General features: G+C 36.7%; 1 protein-coding gene across 3 annotated transcripts in view; it reads left to right on the top strand.

The window, feature by feature from the left end:
- Positions 1 to 19,748, top strand: part of PHKA2 (phosphorylase kinase regulatory subunit alpha 2) — a 62,426-nt gene that overhangs the window by 21,989 nt on the left and 20,689 nt on the right. For all 3 annotated transcript variants that reach the window (XM_072428026.1, XM_072428018.1, XM_072428009.1), the window contains exons 5-21: positions 2,156 to 2,324; positions 3,252 to 3,334; positions 3,639 to 3,719; positions 4,384 to 4,482; positions 5,235 to 5,381; positions 5,577 to 5,630; positions 6,968 to 7,090; positions 7,880 to 7,975; positions 8,084 to 8,191; positions 8,279 to 8,357; positions 9,600 to 9,734; positions 10,429 to 10,538; positions 12,012 to 12,156; positions 12,704 to 12,782; positions 13,943 to 14,118; positions 15,725 to 15,901; positions 17,942 to 18,030. In XM_072428026.1, coding sequence (XP_072284127.1) covers positions 2,156 to 2,324; positions 3,252 to 3,334; positions 3,639 to 3,719; positions 4,384 to 4,482; positions 5,235 to 5,381; positions 5,577 to 5,630; positions 6,968 to 7,090; positions 7,880 to 7,975; positions 8,084 to 8,191; positions 8,279 to 8,357; positions 9,600 to 9,734; positions 10,429 to 10,538; positions 12,012 to 12,156; positions 12,704 to 12,782; positions 13,943 to 14,118; positions 15,725 to 15,901; positions 17,942 to 18,030 — 1,950 coding nt within the window. The remainder of the gene's footprint in view (positions 1 to 2,155; positions 2,325 to 3,251; positions 3,335 to 3,638; positions 3,720 to 4,383; positions 4,483 to 5,234; positions 5,382 to 5,576; positions 5,631 to 6,967; positions 7,091 to 7,879; positions 7,976 to 8,083; positions 8,192 to 8,278; positions 8,358 to 9,599; positions 9,735 to 10,428; positions 10,539 to 12,011; positions 12,157 to 12,703; positions 12,783 to 13,942; positions 14,119 to 15,724; positions 15,902 to 17,941; positions 18,031 to 19,748) is intronic.

Genomic DNA, 19,748 nt, shown 5'->3' with positions numbered 1-19,748 from the left:
TATTGCATTCAATGCAAAATATCTGTATTGAATGCAGTACATTGGATTTATATATGTAAAAGCAGTACATTGTTTTCAAGAACATTATTTTACAGTAAATAGATTATGAGTATAATATGTATTTTTTTTTAAAAAAGTAATTCATTTTTTTTTAAATATATAGATATTTTAATTTATTCATTTTATTGTTTTTACATGATTTTGTGTTTCAAACTTTATTATACTTATACTATTATATTATACTGTAAAATAAATTTTCATGAAAAACATGTACCGCTTTTAGACATATAAAACCGGAAAGAAATGAACCGCTAGGGAGGTTATGGTCTGCTAAATCCCAACTCTGGCTATATTTTTATTCTATATCTATATTCAAATTACTATAATTTTGACCCATAATTGTCCCTCAACAGCACCTCGTCATTAGTGTTCAGAGAGTTCTAAATTTTGTAGGTATCAGCAAGGTGCCCTTATAGTCTATTGATAGTGCTAATATCATCATATCAGTGCTGCTGCATTAGTGGTGACAGTCTAGTCCAATACAGTCTTATATAAATAGAATGTCAGACAAGCCAGCAAAAATTTAAGAATGGGAAACTCATACCCTTTAACTGGACCCTAAATCCTGGGGACACCTGTCCCCATTCCATTACTGGCACCACCATCTTGCTTCTTTCTTTTCTTCCATAACCTGTCCTTTGGCCATCATGATTGGCTGGGCCAGGATGCTTTTATTATTTAATTCACTCAAGTGTGTGCTGGGAGTTTATTCAGTCCCAGCACGCATGGGAAGCCCAGATTGCTGCATGCTCAGCTTATCGTATTTTGACAGTGGTCAGGCATCAAAGAATAGTGCCATCACCTGCCCCCTTCTTCAATAGGAACCTGTCTGATGCCAAATATTTAATGTGGAAGTTAAGTTCATGATAAATGTACAGAATGTTTTTGTCTAAAACAGGCTGATGAAGCCCAAAAATTATGAAAAAAACATACACACTCCATGCATTCTTTACTTTGTTTTGAGACTAAACGCAAACACTGCAAGGAATGCTGGAATTCTTATTACTGACACCTTGCACCTGAAACATTAATATTTTATCCTTATTTTAATGTAAAAGGATAATACACTGTTTAAAATGAAGGCCAATGTACACGCTAACCTATGTTATGAGAGATACAGTGAGTCTGTGAGTTTGCCCTTGTTATGTTTTCATTTTGAGCAGATATGTGTATACAGCTAGTCCCCAGGTTACATACGACATAGAGAGACTGTAGGTTTGTTCTTAAGTTGAATTTGTATGTAAGTTGGAACAGGTACATTAATAAATGCAATTAGGACAGATGTTTGTCTTAACATATTATTAGGCAGCATGGTGTCAGTTACTGTATATAATCCTCACTGTGAGTTCATCACAAACAAAGCAAAAAAACAAAAAACTTTATGGAGCCTAGACATTCATTAACTTCTGGAGCGAGCTGTGCTTTAATATGCCAAAAAAAAATAATGCAGTTTGTTCTGGTCATTAAAGAGTTAAAAGAGCTTGCAGAACAGCTCAGCCCTTATGATCACCCACAACCTCAGCTGTGTTTATCAAAAGTCTTCTTTTGCAAGTCATATGAACCGCCCCTCCCCCCATCAATCCTCTGTCCTGCACACAAGCGAGCAGGGAATCCCCATTCGTATCTAGGAGTCTGTCAGATGTCCTTAACTCTGGGACTACCTGTATTGGCAAAATTTTATTTCGCTCTTGTGGAACCTGTTTTTTTAAACAAACATGTTTCTTTTTTATGATACCTGTACTGATAAGGAAAAGTACAGTAATCCTTTGCTAATCCCTTCCACCACCACCGCACACACTTATAGGATCCCTATTTTGTAGTGTCTCTCATAATCAGATAATCAGATTTTTTTTTCATGTTTTTAGTCATGTTGAGAATAGTTTCATTCAGTTCTTGTTTCTGACATAATAACAAACATTTGTTTCTGACAAATAATCTGGGTTCAGGGGGAGGGGGGATTTTTCCAGTGGTGCCAAATTTTGTAATGCATCCTCACTAAAAAATTTGATTATAGATTTTTTTATTACTTTTAATACTTTTATATTACTTTTACTTTCTAATTTTCTAATGTTTAATGATTCCTTTTTTTCATTAGGTTGATAAAGTTGAAAAGTTTAAGCACACTCAAAGTACAAAAGATTGTCTTCATGCCAAGTATAACACCTCTACATGTAGTACTGTTGTTGGAGATGACCAATGGGGACATTTACAAGTTGATGCTACCTCACTCTTCCTGCTTTGCCTAGCACAAATGACGGCTGCAGGTAATGTCAACTTAATTGCAAAAAAATGTTATTTTGGTTTATTAGAAGGTTCTGCAACATAGGCTATCATTAGAAAGTTGTCTGACATAAAATTTCAAAGTATTAAAGCACGAGTCACCCAAAACCAGTTGTCCATTTTGAATGGAATGGAATGTGCCTACCACAATTCTAAGGCATCCTAATTAAGATATCTAGCTATTCATTGGTAATGCTTAAACAGGCTAAGCCAAGCTTTCCTTGTGACCTGCTTATTAAAAACTATATTTTTTGTGGCATGCCATGATGAAAAAAAAATTACAAACTATTGGTATCTAGTACAATATATTGTGATTATTTTAAGATATATTAGAACAGTGGCCAACCTTTTCAGACCTACAAACCACTAAACTTACGGCATTCAGACCATGCATGCACGGGGAGCCGTGTGTCACTCAAAGGGTGATGTCATGATGCCAGAACCCCCCCACTCTCCCATTGCAGGTCTGAGCAAGAGACACAACCTGCCCACAGTCCCTGAGCCTATGATGAATACGGGAGACATGGTCCGCGGCTCTGGCCGGTGCCCCCCCCTCCCCCCAAGAGGGGTCCTTCTCCTGACCTCGCTGGGGGGTGCACTGGCCAGAGCCGCCGACCACCAAAAGTTTCTGACAGACCACTAGTGGTCCACAGACCACCAGTTGGCGACCACTGTATTACAATACACTTTTTTAATAATTATCAGTAAACCTGTGTCATCTTTGAGCTGATCCAATATTGATTACAACTAATACTGAATTCGTTGTAGGTGCATTGCCAGTTTGCAGAGATTTGCATTAGCTGCAGTCCACGGCGGTTTTTATAGCCAAAGATAAGAAATTTTTTAGGTATCCTTGCATCTCATATCTTATTTTTCATTATTTAATGTACATGTATTTCTCCATGGTACAGGTCTTCGTATTGTGTTTACACTGGATGAAGTGGCCTTCATACAGAATCTTGTATTTTATATAGAAGCTGCTTATAAAGTTGCTGTAAGTATGCAATTGTCTGTTCTCTCAATTCGCACCCTTTTTAAGCTGTTTAGAATGCTTTAGATCTGTAGACAGTTTAATAGCTTTGATAGCTTTATTGATAGCTTTATTGTGATAAACTATAGCCAGGTGTGAATGATTATACTAAGAAAGCCAAAAACAGGAATAATAATAAAATAATATAAATGTTTTCCTGTTGTATTGTCTGTTATTATGTTTGTTACTGAACAATAAAGTCCTTAAAACCAGAATGTCTTGATTTGTGCTTCGGCTAACAAACAATTCTATATTTTATTATCCCTAGGATTATGGAATGTGGGAGAGAGGAGACAAAACAAATCAAGGAATTCCTGAGCTTAACGCCAGTTCTGTGGGAATGGCCAAAGTAAGTTTACACAATCAGTACACAAGGCAATGTCCTATCCTAGAACATTTGGTAATCCTTGTTCATATAGCAAATATATTTCAAAGACATATTTTATATTTCCAGTATTGATCCTTAAGGCTTAGTTTTTGGACAGTTTGGTTAATGCAGTGAGGTTAATTGGCTACCCCTCCAAACTGGCCTAGAACAGTGGTAACGAGTTGCTGCATATTATGTCAGTACTATATGAATACAAGTTTTTATTTTTAAATATTATTATTAATAATAATATTAATAATAATCACTAAGTTGAACTTTAATTGAAAGAAAGAATTACCATTACAATATTAGAAAGCTGTAATAAAATATATTACTGGTATTGGTTGTGATAGATACTTATGTAGCCGCAATTTCTACAAACCCGCTCTAACGAATTATTATTAATATTATTATTATTAATAATAATAATAATAATAAACAGTATTCATATAGCGCCAACATATTACGCAGCGCTCTACATTAAATAGGGGTTGCAAATGACAGACAGATACAGACGGAGGAGGGGAGGACCCTGCCCAGAAGAGGTTACAATCTAAGAGATGCATGGTATATGTTTTGACAATACAACATTTGTGACCAGCTTATGTTATACATCATAATTTGTATTATTTATTTCCAAATAAAGGCAGCTCTTGAAGCAATTGATGAACTTGACTTATTTGGTGCTCATGGAGGTCCTAACTCAGTGATCCATGTTCTTCCAGATGATGTAGAACATTGTCAGGTAAATAATAAAGAACTATAATAACTGTTTTTTAAATGTCTCTCTTTATTATATACTCTTTGTATGGTGTACCTTGCTACATAGTAGGGAAATAACCTGTCACCAGAAATCAGAAAATGTCTGGAATCTGTGTCAGAGAATGTCCTCATGTGACCCTGTGTTTAGTCTAAACTTATACTTTGTACAGATGTGATAATGTAGGCAGAAGTATTTGTACCTGTACCAGGATCAATGTAATAACCTGCTACTTCTTGGTATGGAGGCACATCAGAGACTTCTATCCACAATTAAGTGCTTGGGGCCTAATTGTCAAATATTCACCTAAAATGGGAGTTGATTTTGCAGCCAATGTAAATGATTGATGATAAAATCTGTAACTCAATAGTGAATAAATCTTAGATATAGAGATGTATGAAAATATTACAGTTTTATGTATCCTGTACATGTTTCTCTACAAGAAGAAGTTTTATTGTCTGTATCTTCCCTTGGGCGAGATTCTCACTGTAAGTGATTATGTACTAAAGTATGTTTATTATTAAAGCCTCTCTTTGTATAGATTTTTGCACTTTACTTCAGATATTCAATATTTTTAAAATAATACTAGTAGCAGTAATTGGCTACAATTAATTTGAATTGTTTGTAAATTTGTTTCTCCCATTCATTGTCATTCCATTCATGCATTCATAGTCAGACTATTGGTATAGATTATATTCGGTGTGGATTGTGGGCTTACACAAATATTTTTTTTTCAGTCTATTCTGTACTCTATGTTACCGCGAGCATCCACATCCAAAGAGATTGATGCCGGTCTGCTGTCTATCATTTCATACCCAGCATTTGCGGTGGAAGATATAAACCTGGTAAATGTGACCAAAAATGAAATCCTCACAAAACTGCAAGTATGATATATGTAGAATATTTATTCTCTTATTAATCATTGTAAAATAGTATATTATTGGAATACATATACAAACACATAATGTCATACCCAGCAGTATTGATTCAGCTGTAGCCTCATATATAATGTAAAATATCATTTTTAAATCAAAAAACAATTTATGTATATTTGTCCTATTTTTTGTTTTTTTACTAAGGGAAGATATGGCTGCTGCCGATTTCTGCGTGATGGATATAAAACCCCTAGAGAGGTAATAGGAAATTTTCATACAATGACCATTGTTTAAAGTGGTCATACTGTTTATTAATACCTACAGGGAGACAACACATGTAAATTATTGTCCTTTTTTTTAAAATAAGGAGCATAATAAAGATGGTGAATATGTTCTTCTGTTTTCATGGGATTTACAGATTGGGTTTGAAATTTAGTGATCTATGGAAATAGTGTGCAGTGCCTTATATACAATACCATATGGCCTGCGGTCAGTATTAGTATGGCCTTAGAATGGTTACATGCAGACATCATTATACTAAAACAACTTGTATTTCAATGTCTGCCAAAGACAAATGCTGAGGAAAGGACAGCTCAGTATGACATCCCTCTGTCATTCATGCCTACACTGAAATCTATCTTTCACTGGTGATACGAAAAGGATTTCATATCTTGAACAAATATATTCCACAAAGCTACATTCACACCTCCACAAATTTTTGATTGCAGTAATTATTATTATTATTAGACAATAATATATAGCACCCACATATTACACAGCGCTGTACAATACATAGCGGTTGCAAATGACAGACAGATTCAAACAGTGAAACAGGAGGAGAGGACCCTGCTTAGAAGAGCTTACAATCTAAGAGGATAAAAGAAATGTAAAAAACACATCTAAAATATGTGTAAAATGCAATAGATTGCATGGAAAATGTATGAACATTTTTATTCTGGTGAAAGGGATGAATACAGAACAACAATGTTCGCATGGCATTGTTCTAAAGCATGCATTGGGACTGATTTAAAGCTAAGCTATGAAAGGAAAACATGGAGGTGATCCAGCAAACCGGGATAGATTTTGTCCAGCATTGAAAACATTTGCCTACTAATAGCAAATGGGTTTGAAGAAATTCATTCCAGGTTTGCTGGCTGACCCAGGTTCTCCCATGATGGTCTATGTTCTTCAGTCTTAGAGAGGTTTAATAAGTCAGGTCCACTGTGCCAGGTTAAAGGCATATTTGTATTTTTTTTCATTATAGATCTTCCCATCTTAAATGCAACCAAAATATCCCTTTTTAAGATCCAGCCAGTTGTTAAAACCAGCTAGTTGTTGTGCGTGGTGTTTCTTTGCTTTTCCATGCATGTTTGAACATTTTCTTACATTCAGAAGCATCTCCTGATATATATGAATGTAACCAGGTTAAACGATTGGAACCATGGACACCACAAACAACAATTTACCTTCTTTAGATATAACCATTGCCGTTCTTGGTGGAGCATAGTGCTTATATTCAAAATTTAAAAAATGACCTCTGCAAGTTGTATGCAAAGAGAAACTAATTTTGTGTTGATGATTTTAAATATTAACAGGACCCAACCAGATTACATTATGACTCTACTGAACTGAAACTCTTTGAGAATATTGAGTGTGAGTGGCCTGTGTTCTGGACATACCTGGTCATTGATGGAGTTTTTAATGGAGACCCAGTTCAGGTAAGAAGGAATTATATTTATTCTCATGGTAGGCACTCCTTAGTGTCATTTCTAATATTTTTGTTGAATACCCCAGATTGTGGTTGGTATGATGATAACATTTATTGCAGAATTATCAGCACTAAAGCTGAACTCCAGTCCTGGACTTCATAACTTCAGATAATTTAAATCTTTTTAAATGTATTGTTGGACTTTTACGTATCCCAAACTTTCTTTGTTAGGGCCATAGAAACCTAGATATCTAAAGCTTTAATGTTAAGGTTTCCTTCTACATACTTCTCAAGGAGGTTCTAATTATTGACACTAATTGCCTCATTTATTAAAGCTATCCAAGGCTGGAGAGGATACAATTTAATCATTGACGGTAAGTGATCCATGAATCCTGGAATGGATCTGGTCCAGAATTCAAAACATTTGTTAAAAAATGTTCACTGACTAAAGTGTATCCTCTTCAGCCTTGGAAAGCTTTAATAAATCAGGTCCTAAATATAGATAATCTGATTCTAATATTATGGATTTGAAGTGGATATGTATATAGCTGTGTGCTTACTTTTTCCAAGTGGTAAATCTGCATTTTTGTATATGATGAGAATGAATACATTTTAATATTTGCAAGTATATCAATTTTCCTTGTAGGCACCTAATGAATATAAATAAATAATGGTGTCTATGTTGAAAAAGTCAAGTTGAAAAATGTCTATGAGGTGTACGGATGTTTTATGTATTTATTTATGTGTATTAGTAGTGTTGTTGATAAATATGCTTTCATATTTGTTTCTGGTATTCCAGGTGCAAGAATACAGAGAGGCTCTAGAAGGAATAATTATTCGAGGAAAACATGGAATTCATCTGGTGCCTGAACTGTATGCAGTCCCATTTGACAAGGTAATAAATTTGAAACATATAAGCTTTAAAATGTCATCAATCTACTATTTTTATAAAATTCTAGGAACCTCCACTTATAACATCTGATCTAATTTTTTGTCTCTTCAGATAGATGAGGAGTATCACAATCCTCATACAGTAGACCGTATTCCCCTGGGGAAGACACCACATTTATGGGGACAGTCTTTGTATGTACTGGGATCTCTTCTTGCTGAGGTACTTTTACCAAAAATTAAAAAATCATATTTCACTTTTTTAATTTTCAACTTATTTTTTAGGGTTTTTGGTTTTCCTGTTTTTCAGGGATTTTTAGCTCCTGGAGAAATCGACCCCCTAAATAGAAGATTTTCAACTGCTTTTAAGCCTGATGTTGTAGTGCACGGTATGAGCTGCTTTACTCCTATATTAGTCAACACATTGTATATATTCTACAAAAATCTGGAAAAATTTTCTTTTTGTTTTCTGACAATAAAGCCATTAAATTGTTGTTCAGTGGTTATGGTACACCTCTTACTTCAGTACATGGACTGGAATAAATATGACGATTAGGTCTTTGATTTTTTCGTTAGGTTATCTAATCTGAATGCTTGTTCCAGATTAATGATTACAAACAAACGATAACAATAAGGAAATAGAATTTTCAGAAGGAAGTCACAAATGACAGCCACTCCGTTTCTCAAGTAAATGACAATTTACTGGAACTAAACTTATAAGTGATGATTTGTTGTGTTATGGGGAACATATAGAAATGTTGTTTTGTGTCTAAGCACTACCTTAAGGTTTTATCATTTTGTGTACCATTGTGAATTACTTCTAAAACTAAATACCAGTGCACTTCCTGGTATGTGAGTATTTCTAGTCAGTGTGGCTTCAGCCTCATAGCTGTATATCTGCAGTGTGAGATCTCAGACACTGCTGCCTCTGACTGCTGGTCTCAGAAGATTTGGAACAAGCTTGATGATATCACGAATGAGCTGCTCATGTTTCTCCTGGAGGCTCTGACATGAAGTGAAAATGGCTGCCTCCACATAGAGACACAATGCAGGGCATGGTAAATACGTAATGTAGGAAGATGAGCTGAACTGAGATCACAGGCAACACTAGTGACTAGTCCTTTGCCTTCTTACTTCTTTTATTGGATACATCTTTTACCTTTAAAGTAAGTTAGAGGACACTGCTAATTATTATGTGCGGTATAGAGCAATGATCGCCAACCTTTTTGGACCTACTGACCACTAAATGCATGGACTCCCGACCGCGCATGCATAGGGAGCCATGTGTCAATCAAAGGGGAAGAAACTTTCCCCAGAGTGATGTCATAATGACATAACCCACCCACTCTCCCATCGCAGGTCTGAGCCAGGGACACAAACGGCCAACAATCTGTATGGGCGACGTGGTCCACGGCTCTGGCCAGAGCACCCTTCTCCTTGCCCCGCTGTGGGGGCGGTCGCACCCGAAAAGAACCCTGAACCACAAAAATTTTCTTGCGGACTACCTGTTGGCAACCACTGATTTAGAGGATGCTATATGTACTTTAGACACCTGTATATTCTTGGTAATTTTTTTTCTGATTCTTTAAAAAAATCACTGCCTCATCATTTTTGTTTTTGAAATCTTGTAGTGTCGGTTCTGGCTGAATCCAGTGAAATTAAGAAAATGCTAAAGAAACATGACATTCATGTTCAATCTTTCAGCGATGTCCGACCATTCCGAGTGCAGCCTGCACGAATTTTAAGTCATCTCTATGCCAAATTGGGTAAGTGTTGGGGGTTATACCTGCATTACCTAGTGGGCTAGTAAACATTCCACATGCAATGCAGTTGACAATCATACCTAAAGTCATGTAGTGTAGCACTAACTTCTTACACTCTATATAGTTGTCACTATTGTGGTAAGCACAACCTAATAACTGAAGACCAGGGGACACAACTTGCACAAATACTTCTTTGTATATTGTTAACAACACTTTGTGTTTTAACCACAAAAAAACATCATAAACATCCTTTTAAAAACACAGAGAAAAATGCTTGTCAATGCACATGTAAACAAAACATGCAATAATGATCACTTTAGACTTGATTTATTAAAGCTCTTCAAGACTGAAGAAGATACACTTTCATTGGTAAACTTGGGTGATCCAGCAAAACTTGAATGGATCTGGTCCAGGATTGGAAACATTTGCCAATTACGGGCAAATGATTTTTTTTTTAAATCCATTCCAGGTTTGCTGGATCACCCAGTTCCCCTATGAAAGTATATCTTCTCCAGTTTAGGAGAGCTTTAATAAATCATACCCTATATATGTATCATTTTGGTACATTGACAGGATACACAAATGAGCCGTAAAGCAGATTGTGTTTATTGATTCCTTGAGAATTTTTTATACCAATAGTAATATGCCAAGTAAAAGTTTGTATGTAGTAAAAATAATACACTGACCGTGTTTACAGGCATAAATAAAGCCATGAAACTAAGTGGACGTCCTTACCGTCACATTGGTGTCCTGGGAACATCTAAGCTGTACACAATTAGAAATCAGATCTTCACTTTTACTCCTCAGGTAGGTGCAAAAACATGTTTGTTAGTAAACCAGTTTATTTGTTTAATTATAGTTTTATTGCAGCTCATTTGGTTTGTTAACAGACCAAACCAAAATAATTCAATCTCCACCTCAAGCCATTTTTTGGGGAAAAAAAATTGATGGAGTAGAGAAAAAGGTTCTCTTTTCTTTCTGTGGCTCTATAGAGTATAAAGTAGATTCCCTAAGTTGTACCTGACAACTATACCAGAATTTGGAGAGCGGGCGTCTCTGTCATTGAAAGACACAAACACCAGTAAAAACATTGTCAGAGATTCCAATTCCTACCATAGCTTGCTGTCCCTGTCCTGATGGTGGTTGTATTTCCTTCATACTCTCTTCCAAATTCAAATAGGATTTTGGGCATTAGATATTGGAGAAAATTATACCTAAAGCAGACCTGGCAGTAAAATAAAGCACCCCATTAAATTGCCAGGGCTCCCTTTCTCTTTCAAAAATCACCTACTGTTAGTCAGCATAAAATGTTCCTGTAATAACATAAAAAATATAAAAAAATATATATATATTTATATATATACTTATCTCCCCCTCACTCTCCTAAGAATGCAGAGCAGATGACATATGACATGACACTCCAGCCCACTACACAAGATGTTTTCTCACAATAATATGGTCGCTCTGCATTCTACAAGAAGGAGTGTGATGTTATCCTCGCCTAGGTTGAGATAGTTATGAGCCCTAAAGTTTTTATTTGTTTGTTTATAGGTAGTGCAGGACTAATATACTCAAAGAGACCCTGTCAGAACTGAACAACAGCAGATGTTGCTATTAAGTAAAATTTAAAACTATAATAAAACGTTTTAAGTTTTTTCCCCGATGCCTCAGCAACAAATGGAAACCTATTGTAGGTAAGCCTGACAGCATAGGCAGTTACTAAGTCCAATTGAAAAAAAAAAACCTTTTTCACCTATGATACATATCTCTAATATCTATCTAAATAATGCCAAGAGAAGAACCTTTGTCCCAAGAGCTACGTCAGACACAAAGCAGAAATCTGGCGCGCTCTTTAGCCAGTAGCTGATGAACCACCCCAATGCTGCCAACCTCACCAATATATAAAGCTTGGCTTCTTTTCCAGGTATAAAACCCAAGGAGGGGTTCTTTGGATAAAATGCCATACTGTGGGTGGCACATACACTCCATCCTCTAACACAAAGTGAGGCTTCCTAGCCATCTGTCATGGTATACAGGATTATTTCAAAGCCAGCTTTATATCTCTTGTATAATATTTTAACTGCCAGGATTTTCTGTGTATATTAGTAAATATTTTATTGTTAGATTTGTACTTTCATCCTTATTGCTAGACAAGCACACAGAATAATTAATACAATGGTTTGGAGTAGAGATAACTGGGAGACTTTATTCAGAATCAGCAGATGTAGTCATTATATGACATTGCCTAACCATCTGGTCATTTTCATTTTCTGTCCACAGTTTACAGACCAGCACCACTTCTACCTGGCCCTGGATAGCAGAATGGTTGTGGAGATGCTCCGAACAGAGTTGGCTTACTTGACGTCTTGCTGGAGAATGACTGGAAGACCGACTCTCACGTTTCCCGTCACCAATTTTATGCTCAGTAATTATTATTTAACACATTTTGTTCAGCATCGCATTCCTTCTGCTTATTTTCATTCTTTGGCAATTTTTAGTTCCTTTCAGAATCTATATTAAATGTAATTTTGCTGAAATGAGATTCCCAAAATGTATATATATGTTTGGGGCATGTTTGTAGCAAAGTATATTAAATTTTCTCCTGGCTTTTAATGCTCGGTGGTTCCTACAGTACAATTGTTTCTCATAATGGCCAAATGCTTACAAAGCATTCTTTCTCTTGGTTTTAGATTTTCCATTAACTAACATTTTTGTTGTAGAATGACTGCAAGACCAACCCTGATGTTTTCCATCAGTCACTTTATGCCCAGTAATCCTCTAATAAGCACTATTTAACAAAAGCTGTATTCCAGTGCAGTCCGCATTGCCTTTCTTACATTTGATTTAGTGCATCAGTTGCTAGTTATAGATGTAGAATTGTTTGTATAGTTGTTAAATCATTGTTGTTAAATGAAATTTATTACCAAACTTATTTTTTTAACTAAAGTGGCGTTAATGCATTTGCTCTTTAGATGAGGATGGCTCTGACATAGATCCTGCTATTCTTTCAACTGTTAGAAAACTTGATGATGGATATTTTGGAGGAGCAAGGTATGTAATCTACATTTAAAGATATATCTACATGGCTAAGCCTTGTTTGTCATTATGTATTGAAAAATAATTGCTCAAAGCAACCATTTGGATTTTTCCATCTCCCAATGCAGAAAAATATCATTAGATTTACGAGCTGCTGTAGAATAGATCTTTTTTAGAAACCCATTGTTATTAGGGCTAAAGCTTCAGATAATCCCAAGAGCCTGGGTTCTTACCATACATAGTACAATACCAATTAGATACGTGAGAGAATGAAAAAAAAAAGTTCATTTTTTATATGCAAGAACTTCATACTGCACCTTGCATATTTTTCTTTACAATACCAATTAGATACGTGAGAGAATGAAAAAAAAAAGTTCATTTTTTATATGCAAGAACTTCATACTGCACCTTGCATATTTTTCTTTATCGTACTGAACAGAAGTTGGATATACATATCTTTAAGGAAAAGTTTTTATGAAAGAAATATTAAAGTGGAACGTCCCACTTTGAACTTCGGCAATTTAGACTGGCGGTGTTTGCAGAAAGGGATAGGTGATGTCTCTTTTGCAATAACTGTTCTCATCTGCGGGACCACTGCTGAGCTTTCAAATCTTGCTAAGCTGCACATGCACAGCTCAGTGTTTGTTGCAATCCCAGCTTCCCTTGTGTATCCCGGGTATGAATCCTGGCCCAGCCAATCAAGATGGCCAAAGATAATCTTAAGGAGGATTGCAGCACCCTGTGACAGAACGGGGACAGGTGAGTATCATGGATTTAGTTTTGCTTCAAGACTGACATTGCTGACCTTTTCTTCCAATCATGCCAGTTGCTTGCCTGTTGTGCTCTCATACTTGGCTTAGTTTTTTGAGTAACTGACCTTGAACAGTTCTGCTGAAGTTTCCTAGCATCATCTGATCTAATTACTTGTTCTGTGTCAGTAATTCAAAATGTATGGAAGCCAGGGATAAGCCAGCCCAACAGATAACTGGAATTTTCAGGAATATGTTAACTATTGCAGCCACTGTAAAATTCTGATGAAAAGTTTACTTTATATAGTAAACTATTTGCAAAATCTTTTGTATGCTGTTTTTCTAAAATAACTTGTGTTCACCTTCAAACCTTTACGCTTGAATATTATTCTCATGGCCTAATTCATCAACCATCATTTCTTTTAGAGTAAAGCAGGGGAAGTTATCTGATTTCCTTACCACCTCTTTCTTCACTCATCTGAGTTTCCTGGATGCCGACTGTGATGAAAAGCTTTTAGATGGAAATAGTGAGGGATACTATAGTCCAGACAATGACTATGAATATGAGTTGGCTGGATTCCAAACTGAACAAACAGAAAATGGTAGGAAACAGAATCTTTATTTTCTGTTTTTAAGAATGGTGTCTAATTTATTTTTTGTAGTACTACAATGTACTACATTTCTACTAAATTAGAGAATGTCTACAGATTTTACAGTAATTTACAGTGATCTTCATTGAACCTGTTACTTCTCTCTCTGTCCACCTAACTAAAATGGCATATTCATATATGAACAGTGTAACTCAGTGTAACAGTGTAATTATATACAAAATCATATTGCAGATATACTGGATATTTTCCTATTCCCCATCCCATCGCACAATCACAACCTCAAAATCTTCAGCACATTGTGGCAAGATATATAATGTTTTCTTTATGTTTACCCATGGTAGTGTATATAAGTAAATAAAAGGTTTCTTCCCACATGGTGCTTAAGATTTTTGTTCTTCAGTAAACGTCCTCACACACACACACACACACACACACTTTCATTAAAAGCTTTTAAAATATTAAAGCTCAGTGCAGATGGAGTCACTAGTGGGAACCTAATCAAGGATTGTGGTTCTGTCCCTTTTACTTGGGGGTGGGCCAACAGCCTTGTACCCATCCCCTTGTTATATCACCTTTCTGTGTTGTGCATTTAGTCTGTTATTTTGATGAACCACATAACAGGTGGGAGTACACGAATGAGTGCTTTTTAGTGATATTTATATAAATGACCACTCTGTCCCCATCTGTGTGAAGACCCAACAATTTCCAATCAGTCATCTATTACGTTCCCTTCACATTCAATTATCTTATCATATTGGTAGTAACATGTGCACTAGACATTTGAGTATCTGCTCAGAATATATATTCCTATTCAATTATAGAAAAGAACACAAAAGAAAGAGGTTCTAGCTCCAAAATTATTGGTGAAAAAATTAATTATGTATTAATACATTATTGATTTTATACATAATTGTTTTACAGTACATTGATCATTTGACATATATCCAATCTAGTTCAGTTTTCACCAGACTGGAGTATATATACTAGACACAATAGTTCTAGCTATTTTGGACAAGTAACCGCATTGGTTTTATGTGACCCCAACGTGTTTCGCCTCACTAGGCTTCCTCAGGGGAGTGTAAGCTTAAGGACTGTACACATTTACATTTTTTCACCAATAATTTTGGAGCTAGAACCTCTTTCTTTTGTCTTCTTTTCTATATTTTTAACATTTAAAGAGGTAGCTTTGCATCATAACTGGAGAGAAACTAACTTCTTAACATTACTTTTACTAATCAATTAGTTTACCTACTAAGGGGTCTATATCTGTAACTGTTTTCCTCAAAATGAACCAATTTTTTACCCGAATTTGTAAATTGTTCACATTGCATCAAGATAGAAAATGTGTAAATCATTAGTAAAAGATGACTCTCAAATTTTCTTTTTGAATCCAATGTGAAAAATGTGTAAAACATTTAATAATAGACCCCAATATATTATACAAGTTGATGGAATATGAGGTTCCAACTGCAGATTATTGTGGGAAATTTTTCTTATTCTGCTTTTTTTCTTATTCTGTTTCTTGTTCTAATTTATGTGCTATCAAAAAATAATATTGGGTTTTTAAAAAGTCATTGTCATTGTCTATTTTTGTCAGAAGAAGCCCACGATGAGCTGGACCAGTACATAAATCACCTACAGCAAAGTGTGGCTACTACTACTCATTTGCCCCCCATAGTGGCTAATTCATCAAATCACCAAACCTTCACTTCCCTGCACTCCACCCGGGATATTCTTTCTTTGATGGCCAAATCAAAAGGCCTTGAAGTCTCAAGTAAGTAATTGATTGAGTGAATAAATGGGGATGAGGAGCTGCCTATTTCTCTTGTTCTAGCTAAACCTTGAACTGAAGAACGGAAAGTCCCTTACAGGTAAAACAACCCGCTAGGTGGTCTTCAGGCATGCAGAGGAACAAAATCATTATGATATCTTACCTCTTGACCTGTACACTTATTCTGAGTCTCAAAAAACTTATTTCAGGAGAGAAAGTAGGGGGTAGCAATGGCAGCCACAATATTCTACCAGTATATCATGGCTGGAATAAGGGGTAGGCAGAGGAGACAGCTGCTAGCACTTCAGGGGGAGAATGGTGCAAAAAAGGCAGAAATTACAACCTTTTCTGGTAACTGTATTACTATCTCATGGGAGAAGAGGGAAAGTGGTACTGGAAGAAACCATCAAATTTACCATATCCTAGTGCTTGGACTCTATGGCCCTGATTTAGGAAAGCTTTTCAAGGCTGGGGAGAATACACTTTCAGAAGTGAAGCTGGGTGATCCAGAAAACATTTTTTTTAACTTATTTGCTAGCAAATGTTTTGAGTCCAGGACCAGATCCATTCCAGGATTGGTGCATCACCCAGCCCCACTGATGAAAATGTATTCTCTCCAGCCTTGGAGAGCTTTCATAAATCAGGGTCTATATCTCAGAACTAAGGCTAAGATAAAACACATCAGAAAAGGAACCTGCATCAGGAAGGATGTTCTGATGCCTTGAACAATAAGAAAGCTGTGGTGAAACTTGTTTCTTCCTGTACAGGGTTACAGAATTGAGACATGCTTAACAGGGTTTTTGCATCCACAGCTGGCCTGGTCTGTAACTTTATGTGTCTGTGCCTGTGATCAGAAATCATATTTCCTGGCTTGCTGGGGATATGCACCTTGGCCCTTTATTCTTGTATGTTAAAGGGCCTTGTCCCAACACCGAGTACAGGTTACCCAAATATTATTTTAATAAAATGAAGATGCATCATAACAGTTGGTATTTTATTTTCAATGTTCCCCATACACAACTGAAAACTCTAAACTGGCTCTAAGGCTGTTGATCTCCCTGTGTAAGAGCAGCAGTTTCTGTGCATTAGTTAGGCAGGCCCTGCTCCCACCACACCTTGTCACTACTGCAGCAAACCTATCCTCAGGGAACAGGGGCTTTGTTGATTGATGAGCTATAGGCGTAGCCAAGCAAGGTTCATGTTGGACAGCTGTACAGAGATCATAGCTCTCACCATGGGCCTGATTGATTTAAAGCTCTCCATGGCTGGAGAGGATACACTTTCATCAATGAAGCTGAGTGATCCAGCAAACCTGGAATGGATCTGGACCAGGATTCAAGACATTTGCTAGCAAATAGCAAATTACTTTAAAGAATTCCATTCCAGGTTTGCTGGATCAACCAGCTTCACTGATGAAAGTGTATTCTCTCCAGTCTTGGAGTGCTTTCATAAATCAGGCCCCATATAGCTACATTCTTTAGCTGTGACGTTGGCACCAGTTTTCAGATGGGGATGAGGAAGTCCTGAATTCTGTTTTCATTTATCATCAGTTTGTTGCCCACAGTTTTTTAATACTACAGTTGATGTTGTTGTAATGTCCTGTGTCTGAGATTGTAGCTGTCACTCCTCCATTATCTTATACTTTATTGGGATATGAGAATGAATATGTGTTTTTTTAAACAAAGAGAATGCATATTTTATTGTGATCAATGAGATGCACTAAATAATGTTAATAAACTGACTGGTAAAATACACCAAAGGATACGTTCTTGTTCTTGTACACAATCCTACACTAGGAGACTAATAGGGATAATCTACTTGAGGCAACAACTTCTATTATACATTTTGTTAAATAAGATTCAGTAAAAAAAAAACAGATAACAAGAACTTTTAAATTGATAATTACCTACGTATCTATGACAGGATTATAGTTTGTTTCTAAATAGTCAGCATTCATCCAACATTAGGAATAGGTTCCATATATTCATTTTATATGTTGATTGTATATCATTATAAATCTGTCTTCTGAATTCATTATTTCAGATTCCTCTTTGTTTCTTCCTGCTAAAAATCTAAGTGGTCATCGCCGTTCCCTAAATCTATTAGAGGTTCCCCAAATACACAAAAATCAGGTAAGGCCAGTTTTGACTGATACATGAAGTTTATTGTTGGGTCAGTGCAGTTATGCAGACACCTGTCTGAAAAACAAAGAATTGTGGCTGTTTGCACAGACCCTCCTCCTACGAATAGGAAATATCATGCAATACATATTTTAGTAAAATATAGCAAAAGCCAGTCATCGGCATTCTTTTCTGTACCCACATGGGAGCACATATATTCCTTTTTAATATTTGCTTTGTTGTCTGTTTCCAAATAAGTATATGGCTAAAATGATTTGGAAATAATAACATTTTGTTTTTATATACACAACGTTTCAAGCTCCTCATGAGTAAAGGCAGAAAGCTGGATTTGGATTAGAGAAAGGAAATTGTCTATACATGTGCTCCTGGTGGTGGCTTGGTGTGAGCCACTAACACTTTGTATCTGTTATACCTGCTAAACATATACATTTGCTTACCTGTCTTGAACTTAAAGTTGTTTTTGAGAGTTTGAACTGTTAAAGTTAAAATGAATGTATACAATTTGAAACTTATGTAATCAGTAAGCATAGAGTAATGTTTTAGAAACACGTGCAACCTTACCCTACTTGACAACTCGCTATTTCCCGTTTCTGATCACAACTTTATCACCTTCAACCTATTGAACTCTTGCCCCCCTTTGCCACATCCCAGACCTGGTCAATGGCAGAGAGATATCCGTAACCTTGACCACAAACTATTCTCAAACTGCATTGCGTCCCTAACCACCAATCTCTTCAAAAACACTTCCCCAGATGAAGCTGCCACCCAGGTAAACCACTCTAAACCCCCCCCCGGCGTCCTTGGGCATCCCCCGCCCTGCCAACCCCTGACTCTGGCACAACAATCACACCAAACAGCTACAAAGGACTGAGTGCAAGTGGAGAAAATCTGGACTCAGCGCTTACTTCATGGGCTACAAAGCCAAGCTACAAAGCTTTAACGCTGAGCTCACTGTCACCAAGCAAAATTATTTCTCCGCTATCATTTCCTCTCAAGCTTCCAACCCACACAGCCTCTTCTCAACAATTGACTTCCTCCTAAACCCCACACCTGCTCCCCCCACAACAACCTTCTCTGCCCAAGACAATGCCACCTACTTTAGAGAGAAAATTGATAAAATCAGACATGATGTCTCTGCTCACTGAGCCACTCCAACCATACCCACCCCTTCCACCAGTATGTCATCACTGGCCTCCCTCAGCACTGTTACTGTGGACGAACTCTCTTCTCTCATCATCTCCATCTACCACCAGTCCGCTTGACCCAGTTCCTTCTGATCTACTCCGTGCCCATTCCTCTACCCCGGCCCCGGCCCTAACCAAACTATTCAACCTCTCCCTTTCTACTGGTAAATACCCCTCAGCTTTTAAACACGCCATTATTCTCCCCATCCTGAAGAAACCCTCACTGGACCCCTCCATATTTTCTAGCTACAGTTCTATATCCCTTATGTTTTCAAAGTTCTTGAACGCCTTGTCTACAAAGGTCTCACCGATTACCTGAGCACCAACTCTATCCTTGATCCCAACCAGTCTGGCTTTCGAGCTGCCCATTCCAACGAAACAGCCATTACTAAAGTGGCCAATGACCTCATGAGAGCTAAGTCTCAGGGCAACTTTTTCTTCTTCCTTCTTCTATATCTTTCCTCTGCTTTTAACACTGTTGATCACCCCCTTCTATTACAAATCATGCACTCCATTGGTATCAGT

Source organism: Pyxicephalus adspersus, chromosome 1 (genome assembly GCF_032062135.1).
Source record: "Pyxicephalus adspersus chromosome 1, UCB_Pads_2.0, whole genome shotgun sequence".
NCBI lineage: Eukaryota > Metazoa > Chordata > Amphibia > Anura > Pyxicephalidae > Pyxicephalus > Pyxicephalus adspersus.
Note: the sequence above shows the minus strand (reverse complement) of the source record. Positions and strands in the feature narration are given on the sequence as shown.